This window comes from Talpa occidentalis, unplaced genomic scaffold (assembly GCF_014898055.3).
Source record: "Talpa occidentalis isolate TD23 unplaced genomic scaffold, MPIMG_talOcc4v2.1 talOcc4.3, whole genome shotgun sequence".
Lineage (NCBI taxonomy): Eukaryota > Metazoa > Chordata > Mammalia > Eulipotyphla > Talpidae > Talpa > Talpa occidentalis.
The window spans coordinates 83,194,447-83,209,436 of record NW_023603184.1 but is presented as its reverse complement, the minus strand read 5'-3'; the positions used below and the strand labels follow the sequence as shown (position 1 = coordinate 83,209,436).

The window sequence follows — 14,990 nt, the reverse complement described above, 5'->3', positions numbered from 1 at the left end:
CCTTTGGGTGGTGTTACCACACCACACACCATCAAAACACACATAATCCACCACCATAGTCACTTGTGCCCCATTCCCACTTTGTTTTTACCTCTCCCTCATCTCTTTCACTAGTAGCCTCAGTTGTGCGGTCAGATTCCTAGAATTTGTTATCAGTTTGAATTTTTCTGATCCTTTGTTTGGTTTCATTAAGGTCCCCATAGAAGTGACATCATCCAGTATTTGTCTTTCTCCTTCTGACTTCTTTTTTTTTTAAGATTTATTTATTTATTTATACAAGCACTGGGTACAGGCAGAAGTGCGGGAGGGTGAGAGAATCCACCAGAGCCAGAGCGGAGAGCAGAGAGCAGAGCAGGCAGAAGGAGTGAAGTACACCACTGAGGGGAGCAGCGGGCGGCAGGAGAGGTCTGCGCGCCATGTGGGACCCTCCTTCGGTAGCCAGGGAGCAGCCAGGGATCGAACCAGCGCCCCAGAGCTGCAGAGGCTAGGGGCAGCCTCGCAACCCAGCGCCCAACCACTGCGCCACAGCGGAGGCCCGACTTCTGACTTATTTCACTTAGCACAATCCCCGACAGCTCCATCTATCTTGCAGCTAGTGACATAAGTTTTATCGTTTTTGATTGCTGAACAGTATACCACTGTGTATAGATAACATTTCTTCTTGAGCCCCTCATCTGATTTTGGCCACTTAGGTTGTTTCCCATAGCTAAGCTATTGCAAATAGTGCTGCAGTGACCATGAAAGTGCAAGTTTCCCGTCAACTTAGTGTTTCTATATTTTTTGAGCAAATACCAGAATTGATTGCTGGGGCATATGGTAGATCCATTTTTAATGTTTTGATGAATCTCTATACTATTTTCTGTACGGGCTGGACCAATCAACATTCCCACCAACAGTGTAAGAGGGTTCCTTTTTCTCCACATCCTTGCTAACACTTGTTTGTGGTATTTTTGATATGAGCTATTCTCATAGCTGTGAGGTTGTATCACTTTTAGTTTTACATTTCCCCAACAATAAGTGACGGTGAGTATTTAATTTGCCTGATAGATATTTGTATGTCTTCATTGGAGTAGTATCTATTTAGCTATTCTATTTTCTGATTGGGTTGTTTGTTTTCTTTTTGTTGTATGAGTTTGTGGTAGATATTGGATATTAATCCTTTGTCAGTTGTATAGTGTGCAAGTATCTTCTCCCATTCAATCGGATGTCTTTTCTTTCAGTGATAGTGTCTTTGCTGTGCATATAGCTTTTTAGTTTGATGTAGTTCTGTTTCTTTGCTGTGCATAGCTTTTTAATATTATATGGTTCTGTTTCTTTGAAGAATGCCATTGAAACTTTGAAAGGAATTGTATTGAGTCCATCTATTGTTTTGTGTTATATGACCATTTTGATGATGCTAATTCTTTCAGTCCATGAGTAGGGAATGTCTTTCCAATTCTTTGTGTCTTTTAGCAATGTGCTTTTAGCAGTGTCTTTACAGTTTTCTTTGTATAGATCCTTAATCTGATTTGTTAACTCTACTCCTACGTATTTAATTCTTTTTTTTTAAATTTAATTGTAAATGGAATTCTTTTCTTGACTGCTTGTAGCTTGTTGTTTGCATATTGGACTGATTTACTTATTCTTTCAATTAGTTTCTTTGTGAAGTCTTGAGGTTTCTATATGTATTCTCATGTCTGCAAATGATAGCTTTACTTCTTTCTCAGTTTTGAATCCTTTTATATATTTCTCTTAACTGAATGAATTTTATTATGTTTCATTTCCAGTTTTTCAAGGATTTTCATCGTAAGTGTATGTTGAACCTTACCTAATGCTTTGTCTGCATCAATTAATATGATCATGTTGTTTATCTTTCCTTTTATTAATGTTGTTAATTACATTGATTTTCAGTCATTGAACCATCTCTCTGTCACTGGAATAAGTTCCAGTTGGTCATGGCATATGATCCTTTCAATGCATTGTTGAACTTGAGTTGCAAATATTTAGTTGAGCATTTTTGTATCTATGTTTGTTAAGGAAATTGGTCAGTAGTTTCTTTTTTCTGTGTTCCCCATACTAAATTGTGTTTAAACATGACTGACTTTATTCTTAAAATTCAGGTATTGTGCCTTGATATAAATAGATGTGAGTCACCTCCCGAAATTAATCTTGCCTGGGACTCAGATATCTTGTTCAGCTCATGTAATTTTCCTTTGGCACTATATCTAATTATAAGTTTCCATTCTTTAGAACCACTTTATAGTTTATACTCCCACATTGTCCCTTCCCTTCCCTGGGACTGAGTAGCTCAGAGCTTCTGTGTCTTTGGCCTCTGGATCCACTTTTCAGTACCTCATGAACTTTTACCTTCTACAACGCCTGAACTAATTATCATGTTATGGCAGTATGTTTTTGTTTTGTTTTGTTTTTTGCTGTTTTAGAAATCTAAGTACAGTCTTTCATAGTATCGAAATATCTGTGCTTTCCTAGGGCATAAATTATTTCTACGCCTGCTCACTTTCTTCTTCAGGTTGTATTGTCTCATCCTCCATCTTTCCGTTCTTCCCAGCAGTGTTGCTGTATGTGCATCCCAAAGTGAATATATAAAGGAGAAACTAATGGGGGTTACTGGTGAATCGTGACTCTCAGTGACTTGGGAAATGGTAGTCATGAGGTAGTAGAGTGACTTAGGTTTTTTGGTTCTCTTTTGCAGATCCTATATCCCTGAATTTAGATGCCAGTGGTGGGAATGAAATGTGAAAATCTTGCTTTTCTTTATAAGATAGCACTAGTGCTGCTTGAGTTTGGATGTTCAGTTATAATATTTTTTCCTTTATCCTAATCTCCATTTACCACCTCCCTTTGTTATACCAGCAATTGAACTTCATTTGAAAAAGTTGTCAGCACCATGGCCAGAGATCCTGTCCTGGATGTGTGAGGAGGAAGCATTGAGGGAGCTATCCTTTTTCTCAGTGCTGACTAACTAGCAAGTTTTTCTTATTCCAAGATTAAACAGAAGCACTGGTGTAGATGTAGGAACCTATGGAAATCTCATCTAAGAAATATCTTCATGATAGGGTGAACTTAGACATCCTGCCTAATTTGAATGTTGTTTTAGCCCAGCCCCAAATGAGTCAAATAAATAGGCAGAGGAGACACCTTTGTAGCATGGCATTGTAAGAGAAATCCATTTCTCTTAGATTGAGCATTTAAATTCATCATAGTTAATTCTCCTTGAAGAAAATTCCCCCAGAGCACTATAGCTAAGATTAAGGAAGATTTACCTACTGTCTTAACTGTCCTTTCTTAGTGAACAGAAGATGAAAAGGTTTAGAAGGAGCTGATTAGGAAATTTAGTACATATATTGCTATCTCTAAGTTATCCCTGAAGCAGTATGAGTCCTGAGGTACCGGGGTTATCTTGCTTAGACTCTACCTGTGAAGACTTACTGGCCAAGCAAACTATGTTACCAGCACATTAAGAACTTGCTTTTGTGGCTGCTAGTCATGTGTTCAGTGAAAAGGGTTGGTGTTTCTGTATGTAATTGATTTCTTACAGAGAAAATTTCTTTCATCAATATTTTTGTCCCAGGTTATTGTCTTTTGTTTTCCTAAGTGCTCTGATTTTAATACATCAACTTTATAAATTACTTGTTGAGTCAACGATTTTAGAAACCAGAACTACAATTAATTTCCAAGAGTTTTTTAATACTTGGCTTTATTACTTGAAGTTCATCCTGTGTACATCTAAAGGGTATTTGAGCCTGTTTATGATGATAAAATGATGTATAGTACCAACAAGTCCATTTAAAATTAAAAAAAAGAAGAAGACTAAAACAATAGCAAGGAAATAGGGACTATAGTTCAGATATTGTATTTACTGAACACATAATGCTTCATTCTATTAGACTAGAACTTATTCCTAAGTTGGATTTTGTTGTGGTAGAAGAAATAAAAATACAGTTTTAGCACTAGAAAATAGAGATACTTGTTTTTTTTTATACAAAGAATTATTGTTCTTTGCAGATGACTGAAAAATTTTGTTCTTCCCCAAACCAGAATGTCTCTGCCACTTCTGAATTTATTCTTCTTTCATTCAATCTTTTCCTCAGTGTCAAGTGTATGCATTTTTCATTAATCCTAATTTACTGCAGTCATTTAGCTATTTCATATACTACTTTCTCAAAGGGTCATATTGACTTCTGAATTTCCAAATCTTTAAAGATTTATTTGTTTATTTATTTATACAAGCACTGGGTACAGTCAGAAGCGCGGGAGGGTGAGAGAATTCACCAGAGCCAGAGCGGGGAGCAGAGCAGGCAGAAGGACTGAAGTACACGCTGAGGGGAGCAGCGGGCGGCAGGAGAGGTCTGCGCGCCATGTGGGACCCTCCTCTGGTGGCCGGGGAGCAGCTGGGGATTGAACTGGCGCTGCAGAGGCTGCGGGCAGCTTTGCAACCCAGCGCTCAACCGCTGCACCACCAGGGAGGCCCACAATTTCCAAATCTTTAACTTCATCAAATCTCAATTTTTCAGGTTTCTATTTTTGGTTATCATGTCCCTCTTGAAGCTTTTTTCCCTTGATTTTTTAAACCAAGACAAACCATTTTTGTCTCTGATGTAGATTCTCTTTCAGTCTTCAATATCTTTCGGAATCTCTTATTTTATTCCTCTTTTTCCATCTACTTCTTAAATATTGATAATCCAGGGTTTATTTCTTGACCACATCTCGCTCTCCACCCTTCCGGGACATTATGTCCATTATAGTATATAATCTTTGATTTATTTTCCTCTCAAACTTCTCACCTGTTGATTGTCCTTCAAATATATCTTCTATAGACATCTTAAATCTCTCTTTTCTTCACACCACTGTTAATTCAGACCCTCTCCTCTCTTGCCTCTATTTCTTTTTTGCCTTTGCCTCTCCTTACATGTAACTTTTGCTAATAATAATAGAAGCTCATGCATACATAATTATTCACCTTCTGTTAATATGCCACAATCTGGGTCTCCCTCGTGGCGCAGGGTTTAAGTCTCAGCAATATCAAGCTATCTTGCAGGTCACTGCAGCATGAGTTCTGTCCTGGCCATGGAGCTAACTCATATGGCACAGTAGACCTCTCCGGTCTTGTCTGCTGCTCCCCTTTAACAGTGTATTTCAATAGATCTGCCTGTTCTGTTCCCCACTCTGTAGTGAATCCTCTCAACTCCTCGCAACTCTGGCCTACACCCCAGTTCTTGTATGCAAATAAAATTAATCTTTTCTAAAAAATGCCACAGTCTTCCTACATTGCTCGTACTATTCCCCATTAACTGGAGTGTTTTTTCCTCCTGTTTGACGCATACAGTTTAACCATTCTTTGTAATACTTTACCCTTGCTTTCCCAACTTTTTAAAAACTCCTCTTGTGTGTCATATTTTATGCTCTCTTTGATCATCCCATGAGTATCAGTACATATTTTCCTTTTCTAGGCTTGAAATTTGGGGATAGGAAGGATTATAATTAATCTTTGTGTCTGTTGATTTAATGTAAAGAGATAAGAAAAGGTAGACTGGAAATTTGATTTTGATTTTTGTATTCTATAACTAAGACTAACACCTATTAAATAATGAATATCGGATAAAGTTATTGAAGTATATTGAGCAGGGAGGCATAAGATTATATTTAGATTTTAAACTGTTCTTTAACTCTGTTTTGATATATTTTTTGTAGTGTCTCTCAGAAGACAGAAATGTGCAAGAAATATTAGAGAAGCACTTCAATGTCAGCAAAAACTTGCGTTCATTACACGTTCTACTGGTTTGTATTTTTATTTTTATCACTCTCTTTCACTGAGTAATTATTGTCTAATGTGAATTGATTAAATCTATAGTTAAACTTTTGGGAAATGAATATGTTTTCTACATTGAGTCTTCCATTCTCTGAATATTATTTATCACACCTTTTATTTAGTTCTTTGATTTTTTTTCATCACTTCATAATTGTTACCATAAAGACCCTTTACATGTTTAAAGTGTATACCTAGATACACTTAATTAATACACTTAAATTAATACTTAATTTCCTTTGGAGTAATTATAAATGATATTTTGTTTTAAACTTTGATTTCACTATGTTCATTGTTAGAATGTAGAAATATAGATTGATTTTGTGTATTCTGCAACCTTGTTGAACTCAATTATTATAGGAGATATTTTTCATAGATTCCATGGTATTTTCTGCAGAGGCATGATCTGCAGATGGAGAGGTGGTTTTTTTCCCCCTCCCAATCTGTTTTCCTTTCATATTTTACTGTAGTGGCTAGATCTTACACTGTGTTCCATAGATGTGAGGAAGGTGAACATCTTTGTCTTATTCACGGTTGTAAGGAGAAGGCATTCAGTCTTTTACCATTCAGTATAATAAAAGTTACAGGTTTCATACATGGTCATTAACAAACTAAGGTACTTCATTCCCTTCTGTTCTTCACTTGCTGAGTTTATTATGTATAGATATTGAATTTTGTCAAATGCTTACTCTGTGTCAATGAATATAGTCATGTGATTTTCCTTTGTTAGCCTGCTGATATGTTGGTTTTTGAATGTTGAATGGGCTCTGCATACCTATAATAAACTCCAGTTGATCATGGTCATGGTCTTTTACCAAATAAGTGTATCTTAAGCTTCAACAGTATCAATAAGGCATATTTAACTGTTGTGTAAAAAACTTCCTTTTCTAAGAGTGTTTGATATTATCTAATCTTACTATAATGTGATTTATGACAGGCACCTTTCTAGGAGAAAATACTTTTGGTTTCATGAATTTCTTCTTGGTCACTTTCATTCATAATAATAATAATACAGGTACCATTTATTGACTAGCGCATGAGTCAGATAATATAATTGCTTTACCAACATTATCCCTAACCTTTTCAATAATCCTAGTTTTCATCCTTGGGTGTTTTTATCTATAACTGAGGTCAAATATTTATTGGTCACATAGCTACTCCATGGCAAACCCACTACTTACTTCAAGACTCTCTGGCTTTAAACTTGGGTTTTACTTTTCTATATGGTTCTGCTATGTTTATTTACAAAATCTCCTTCACTCCTATTTTTGCTGAGGAAATTTAACATTTTTTTCACCCTATGTGCTTTCCCTCTTGTAGCAAATCTTCCGTCTAGTTATCAAAAACATATTGCTGTTTTCCAGCAACAGCTCTTTGTCATAAAGAAATATTGGAACTAAGAATTTTTAGAGTAGGGATTTTACTTATTTATATACTAACATCAGACTTTATTTACTAACTTATGGTATAGAAGATATAGATACACATACACAAAAACATACACTCATCTCATTGTGGGAAACTAACCTGTTTGCTTTGTTTTTTCCGATAAGAGCTTAAGAATATTTTTGTTTTCTTATTAAATTTTTAATTCGAGGTATAATGGCTTGACTTCTATTTGGTGTTTTTTCTCATAAGTTTCGAAATTGGTGGAAATCTTTAAGAAGAGGAAAAGACTTGGCTGATGTTAAATATAGTTTGGATAATTTTCAACAAATAAGAGTTATACACAAAGAAAAATACACTCGCATTACATACCAAAAAGTAAATTCTAGGTTGATAAATGGAAATGTTAGGTAAAAAATTTACTAGAAAAATTTAATAGAATATTTCTGAAATATTGGGGATACAGAAAGATTTTGGGGGAAGATACAAAAATCAAAACCATTTTAAAAATGTATAAATTTAATTACATTGAATTGTTTAGTATCTGCACACTAAAAAAGAGAAAAACTAAAGACTAATTGGAAGGGGATATGTGTCTTTCATGTAATCATCAACACCATCCATAATATATAAAGAACTTCTACAGAAATCAGTGAAGATATGTGCTAAGAATATGAGCAATTATATCAAGGTATATTCCCGCATACCTAAAATAATGCAAAGATGTTTAACTTCTCCAGTAACTAGGGAAATTTTACAATTAAACCTTTTCTGCCTTTCTGTTATGTATCAAAATTTATGTCTGATAGTATGGTGTCTGTGATTATTAAAATTTCTTGTTGCTGGTTTACAAAGATGTGCAGGTACTTTGGAGAGCAATTTGTCAAATTAGGTATTTAGAGAATCTCTGATGCACAAGAAGACATAGACAAGATTGCTTTTTTCAGCCTTGTTTATAATTGCATTAAAGGATAAGACAGATATTCATCAGTAAGGAAATGAATAATAATTAAATTGAGAAATACAATGATATAAGAAAAAAATAGACTAAAATTGATACGTCAGCGTGATAGATTCTATCTTATAGTATTTTACAAAATTTGAAAATTGCGCTATTGTTTAGACACATATGTGCGTAGTATAAAGTAGAAGTATAAAGATATTAAACATGGTTTCTTTGTATGGAGAAGAGTAGAATCTAGTCAGGTGAATTGATGGGCTCCAACTCAGTAAGATTTTGTTTCTTTAGCTGAGGAACTGAGCATGAATCATGTGTGTTATATTTATCTCATGTCTTTTTATAGCAAAACTTTTTTTTTAAGATTTATTTATTTATCCATACATACAAGAACCAGGGTGCAGGCCAGATTCGCGGGAGGATAAGAGGATTCACCAGAGACAGAACAGGGAACAGAACAGGCAGAATTACGAAACACACTGCTGAGGGGAGCAGCTGGCGCAACAGGAGAGGTCTGCCATGCCGTATAGGACCCTCGCCGGCTGGCTGGGATCAAACCAGCACTGCAGAGGCCGCGGACAGCCTCACAGTGCTGAGCTCAACCACCTGCGCCACCAGGGGAGGCCTTTTTTTTCTATTTTTGTGTAGAAGAACTGGGGAGTAGGTCAGAAGTACGGAGGACAGGGGGACTATTCACCAGAGACAGAATGGGGAGAACAGGCAGATCTGCTAAAACACACTGCTAAGGGGAGCAGCAGGGCCAGACAGGAGAGGTCTGCTGTGCCATATGGGGATCAAATTTAGGCCATAGTGGGTCATAGCACTGAGACTTAACCCCTAGGCTATCCGGGAGGCCTTCAAAAAAATGCTATAATAAAAGGAAAAGTTAAGAGGCAGGGAAGGAGTTTCCATGAGATCCCACCCATTAGGACGATTGCCACATTGTTCTGTTCCACTAAATAACCTGGACCTTGATTAAAATGGAGGAGTTTCTAGTATAGTATGGGCCAAATAATGCATGATATGTATTTACACTAAAAACTATTCATTGTTTAACTGTATTACAATATAACGATGTCCTGCATTTTTATCTGATAAATTTAGTCCACTATATTTAAATGTTACTAAAACTACAAATAAATAAATCTGCATATATGGGGATTGTATTAGGTGTTGGAAAGACCACCAGCTACATGAAGAGTGAACACTGCTTTTAAGAAATTGTTTCTCTGTATAATTTTTGTTTGTTTTTTGTTTTTTGTTTTTTTTGTAAAATTGAACATAGGGGCCTCCCTATGGCGCATTGGGTTGAGCACAGTGCTATGAAGCTGTCCGCAGCCTCTACACACAAGTTCAATCCCCAGCCAGCCAGGGAGCATCCCACATGGCAAAGCAGACCTTTCCTGTCTCGCCTGCTGCTCCCCTCAGCAGTGTATTTCTCAGTCTGCCTGTTCCGTTCCCCACTCTGTCTCAGGTGAATCCACTCACCCAGCACCTCTGGCTTGTACCCCAGATCGTGTATATAAATAAATAAATCTTAAAAAAAAAAACGAACTGAACATAATGTAGCTAACATCTATTTAACGCTAGATTTGGGTTTGGAGTGTTTAATAGTATTCTCACCCACTCTTGCTCTCTTTTTACAGTGTTTTACTTTTGAGAAATAAATAAGCTAATGGAATTGGGTAGAGGGAGTAGCAAGAACTCTTCGGCTTTACATTAAGAGAGTTAATGTTGCAGATGAATTGAAATACTGCATTTTAATAGAGCTGAATGAGAGACTACCTTTCCTAAGCATTAATATTTACTCAACCTTTAGGCTCCAAATTAACAACTTTTGTTTAGCGTTATCTCCAAAATGCCCAAATAAATACGTATCTTGTAGAAGCCTAGTTTTGGCAAACTACTTCAGATTGTTTGTATGGGAATGTCTTAATTTCTCATTCATGTCTGAAATAGATCTTGCATGATTTAGTGTTCTTGACTGTTAGCCTTTATCTTTGACTGCCTCATTCCTTTTTCTTGCATTTGAGAGTTTCTATGAGAAGTTGATGTATGCCTGTTGGGAGTACCTTTATTAAGTTACCTGTTTCGTTTTTTTCCCCTAAGTACCTTCAGTATTCTTTCCTTGTCTTCTGCTTTTGGTAGTTTCATGACCATGTGTCTTGATGTAGGTCTCATTACATTTAGATAACTAGATATTAGTTCAGTCGCATGACCTTGTCTAGTTCCTTCTCCATGTTTGGGAAGTTTTCCTATGTTATTTCTTTGAATTAACTGTTCTCCCTCTGTCTCTTTCCCTTCTGAGATACCCATTATGCTTATGTTGCCTTTCCTAATGGAGTGAGTTCTCAAAGTGTGATTGTTTTTCTGTTCCACATTCTCTAGATGCTTACTTTAAATCGTGTGACATCATCACACCCTTTTATGACAGCAGCAGATCTGATGGAGGCAAACCAGCTGTGTAGCATGGATTCTAAAGCAAATATAGTACATGGTGAGAAACCTGTTTTATTAGTTTTTTTTTTTAGAAGTTTGAATTTAAATAATAGAATGTTTTTCAAAAGTATAACATTAGGTATGGTGCTTTATATACAGAATAATTTTATATCTATACCACTTTTAACTCAACCCATTAAAAGCAATTATCACTCCCTTAAAAGTGAAAGATATTTGACATTGAATCTCCCTGTCTCATTGGAAATCCAGCTAAAACTATTGTTGGTGTTCTCATTGCACCAAATGCTATTGAAGAACATTGGTGTTTAGCCATTTTGTATTTACTATCCCTTTTAAGAATCTAATGAACCTTAATTTCCAAATAAAAATTTTAGATTTAATTTCCAGTAGTTTAGGGATTCTTTCAAAAATCAAATACCATATGTGATATAAAGTTAGCTTATATTTACTATTAACCATATGTGTAAGTGCTTTGTAATGTTTTCTCTCATCCTTTTAACACCTAAATTTAAAAGGGTCTTTATTTTGCACATAAAAAATTAAGCTCAGGGTGGTTAAGTAACATTAAGATTATATAAATAATAGTGACTGAAACACTTGTTTTCTTTAATTTTTTTTAATTTTGTATATTTCTTACATCATTTCTCATTTTTGCACAATGTATGCATTTTCATCTTGGTTGTAGTCCCCATACAATTCCTACCACCCTTGTTTTCATCCTACTCCCTTCTCTCCCCACTGTAGTATGTCCCTGGTTTATAGTTGCTTGTTGATTTTGATTTTTACTTTATTATAATTAGTGTTTTTCCTGGTCCCTTATTTAGGTTTTCTAAATTCCTGCTATGAGTGAGACCATCCGGTATTTTTTTTTTCCTATCTCTGGTTTATTTCGCTGAGCATGATCCCTTCCAGCTCCATCCATGTTGCTGCAAATGGCATGAGTTTATCTTTTTTGATTGCTGAATAATGTTCCATTGTGTATATGTACCACATCTTCTTGATCCAGTCATCTATTTTGGGGCATTTGGGTTGTTTCCATAGCTTACCTGTTGTAAATAGTGCTGCTGTAAACATAGGGGTGCAGGTGCCCTTTTGAATTAATGTAAAACACTTTTGAAACTGGGCTTGGCCTTGACTTCCCCCAGCCCCTTAAAACCATGATATTTTACTTTATCATTCTTTAGAGGGCAGTTGTTTCAATCTTATGTATTAGTAAATAACTACAACTTAATATAGTTTATTTTTTACTACAGGTTTGTCTGTCTTGGAAATCTGTCTTATAATAGCAATGAAACATTTAAATGACATCTATGAAGAGGAGCCCTTTAATTTTCAAATGGTGTATAATGGTGAGATTAACCTTAGTTTTTTTCTTACCTCTACCTATCTGCTTATTTGAATGAATTAATGTTGCCTTTGCCTTCTGTTCAGAATTTCAGAAGTTTGTTCAAAGAAAGGCCCATTCTGTGTATAATTTTGAGAAACCTGTTGTCATGAAGGTAAGTTGTAATTCAATTATTGTTCTGCAGATATGTACTTTTTTATCAAATCTGATTATATGTTAGTTACATTTGCATTAGCTTTCAAATATTATCATAGGAATTTATGTTTCCAAAAACAGACAAAAATTATCTAGAAATGAAATGTTTAATTTCAAAGAAAGCGCAGTTGTTTTAGTTTATAGAGGTATACTGCCCTCTACTGTTTATTTCTAGCACTTACATAGACTATCCATTACAGTCTGTTAAATATTATCAATATATCCCTTAAGCCTTGATAGCCCAAGGGTCAACTTTATCATCTCAGCTGTAAAAAAAAGACAAAAATGCAAATAAAAGCCAGTAAGAATCTCAAGGACAAATATTGCATTGGCTGCTCAGGACATACAGAGAGTTTTATCAGTGTTTGGGTGAGGCATGTATTTTAAAAACCTGAGGAACTTTATTCTAGCACACCATTTTCTAGTAAAAGTATATGATATGAGCCATATAATGTAATTTTAGAATTTCTAACAGCAACAAGAAAGGAAAAAAGTGAAATTAATCTTAAAAATAAATTTAATAATACATGTTTGTAACCTAATATAGAAAATTTTTGAAGTATTTTCTTTCATGTTAAGCCTTTGAAATTTGGTGTAGTTGTACTTAAAGCACTTCTTAATTCACTAATTACATATGGAAAATAGTTGTTCTTTGGAGGCCAAAAAATTTTTAGCTGTAGATTTACTTCTACAGTTTTTCTAAACATACTGAAGTTTTCTGACTCAAAATCTGTTTATAAACTGACTCAAGTATCACTATTAAATTAAATTTAGTGAAAATTAAGTAAAATTACAAGTTGAGTCCTACATTTCAAATGCTTATGATAAGCATGTATGGCTAGGTATTACCTTTTTAAACCAGTGCTGCACTGGAGGATTTTATGGAAACAATTTTTTTTTTTTTTAAGCAGTGAGTTTCTCAAGTCTAATAGTATTCCTTATAAGACTCAATAATCAGGATGTTATCTGTTATAGTAACCAAAAAATGTGAGTAAAAGGCAATGTCATTTCTTCACATTAGCAAGAAAAGTATTTAGCATACCAGAGGGTGGTTTTATCTCCCTTCCTAAGTCTTCATCCGTCTGCAAGTATGATTGGAAAGGGTTTACCTATTTGAATTCTTAAGAATAATTTGTAGCATTTCTTCATTTAAAGAAGAAAGCATTTTGCTGCCTAAAATTATTTAAGTCTTCTCAGTTTTACCCAGTCCCAATACCTGCAGCCTCTGGTATTTTCTTTTTCAGAAATGGTGTCTGGGCTCTTTCTATTAAGTTTTGTTTTCTGGCATTCTATACTGTAACTGACTTGATTTAACTTTGCTACTTACTCCCGCTAGTCAATCTTAACTGTCTGTTTCACCTTTCAGGCTTTTGAACACTTACAGCAGTTAGAATTAATAAAGCCCATGGAAAGAACTTCAGTAAATGTACAAAGAGAATACCAACTGATGAAACTTCTTTTGGATAATACTCAAATTATGAATGCTTTGCAGAAATACCCCAACTGTCCTACGGATGTTAGGCAGTGGGCAACATCCTCATTAAGCTGGTTATGAATATACCCATTGCTTCAGTTGTTTCAGTTATACTTCTTTGAAGAACTGAAAGCTGTTATCTTTTAAAAAATGTTGTTATATTTTCTTATATTTATAAACATATATTTTTGTATATATGGGGCTGTTACATATATAGTATCTTAGCTGTGTCTTGCATTTGAATTATGAGCAGTTATAGGTTTTATAATTCTAGTGATTGAGATTATGGTGTAAGTAGCAGTTTAAAAAAAATGTGACTATTTTAGGGATTGAACCATGTGCTTAACACGTAAGTGGTACATTGGAAGAATTATTTCAACCCAGCAACCAGGTGTTTCTTACAAAACTTTCAGGTGAATAGTGAGTTATTTTTTGATTCAGTAGTAAATGCTGAAATTTTTCTTCTTAACCCATGGATATTTTGGATTCAACTCAGTCCCAGATATTCTACTTGAGGAAATTGGCCATTGTGACCAGAAGATGTTTTGGAAGAAAAAGGCCAAAGGTTTGAATATTTTCTTCCAGACATCTCAGAATGTGTTATTCATATTCATACCATCTACATCGGAATGCTTGTAGGATTATTTTTTAAAAAACAGTCTTGGATCTGCTCTAAGCCAAAAGGATCAGAATTTGTCGTTCCCCCCCCCCCTTTTTTTTTAACAAGCACTTGATGAACATTCCTGGAAAACCAAGACCACAAAAAATGAGTAGTGTTTTGCAGTGTCAAATCTGTTTGTATCACAAAGTAAATGTCCTTTAAAGGGAATGAGTAAATGTCAGTCACCTTACAAATCCAGTAATCTGAACTAATACAGGTATATGTTTACAATTAAATTTAATAATCATTTGTTGTTAGTGACTTCAGGAATATTTGCTGGCTGTGATTTGCATGGCATAAGGTTTACAAATGACTTGAGTATCCGTTGTTTTGCTGTTTATAATTCCCTTAACTCTCAAAACCCCTCTATTTAGGTGCTGTTATTTACAGATGAGAAAATAGAGTATTGCAAGTGTCCAGAATTATATATTTGACACCTGGAATTTTCTCAGATACCTTGCTATTGGGATCTACAGTTCAATAACTGGTTCTTTACCAGGTAGTAAAAGTATCCTCAAGCAATCATTTAGTCCATTTTTTAGGAAGTATGGAATGTGAAGTCGAATATACAGTGTCTGAACATAAAAGTAGCTCTTAATTAACAACGTATTCTTTGGCATAACCACCCTGCTGTGCCTGCTGAGTCCTCATATCACTGTCATTTACTTCTCAATATCTCATAAAGCAAGCCTTGCACACTGGTTC

General features: G+C 35.1%; 1 protein-coding gene across 2 annotated transcripts in view; it reads left to right on the top strand.

Moving 5' to 3' along the window:
* Window positions 1–13,953, top strand: part of ORC4 (origin recognition complex subunit 4) — a 56,375-nt gene extending 42,422 nt beyond the window's left edge. For both annotated transcript variants that reach the window (XM_037523301.2, XM_054699715.1), the window contains exons 10-14: window positions 5,692–5,778; window positions 10,539–10,647; window positions 11,864–11,959; window positions 12,042–12,109; window positions 13,517–13,953. In XM_037523301.2, the coding sequence (XP_037379198.1) occupies window positions 5,692–5,778; window positions 10,539–10,647; window positions 11,864–11,959; window positions 12,042–12,109; window positions 13,517–13,705 (549 nt within the window). In that variant the 3' untranslated portion in view covers window positions 13,706–13,953. The remainder of the gene's footprint in view (window positions 1–5,691; window positions 5,779–10,538; window positions 10,648–11,863; window positions 11,960–12,041; window positions 12,110–13,516) is intronic.
* Window positions 13,954–14,990: the final 1,037 nt, after the last annotated feature.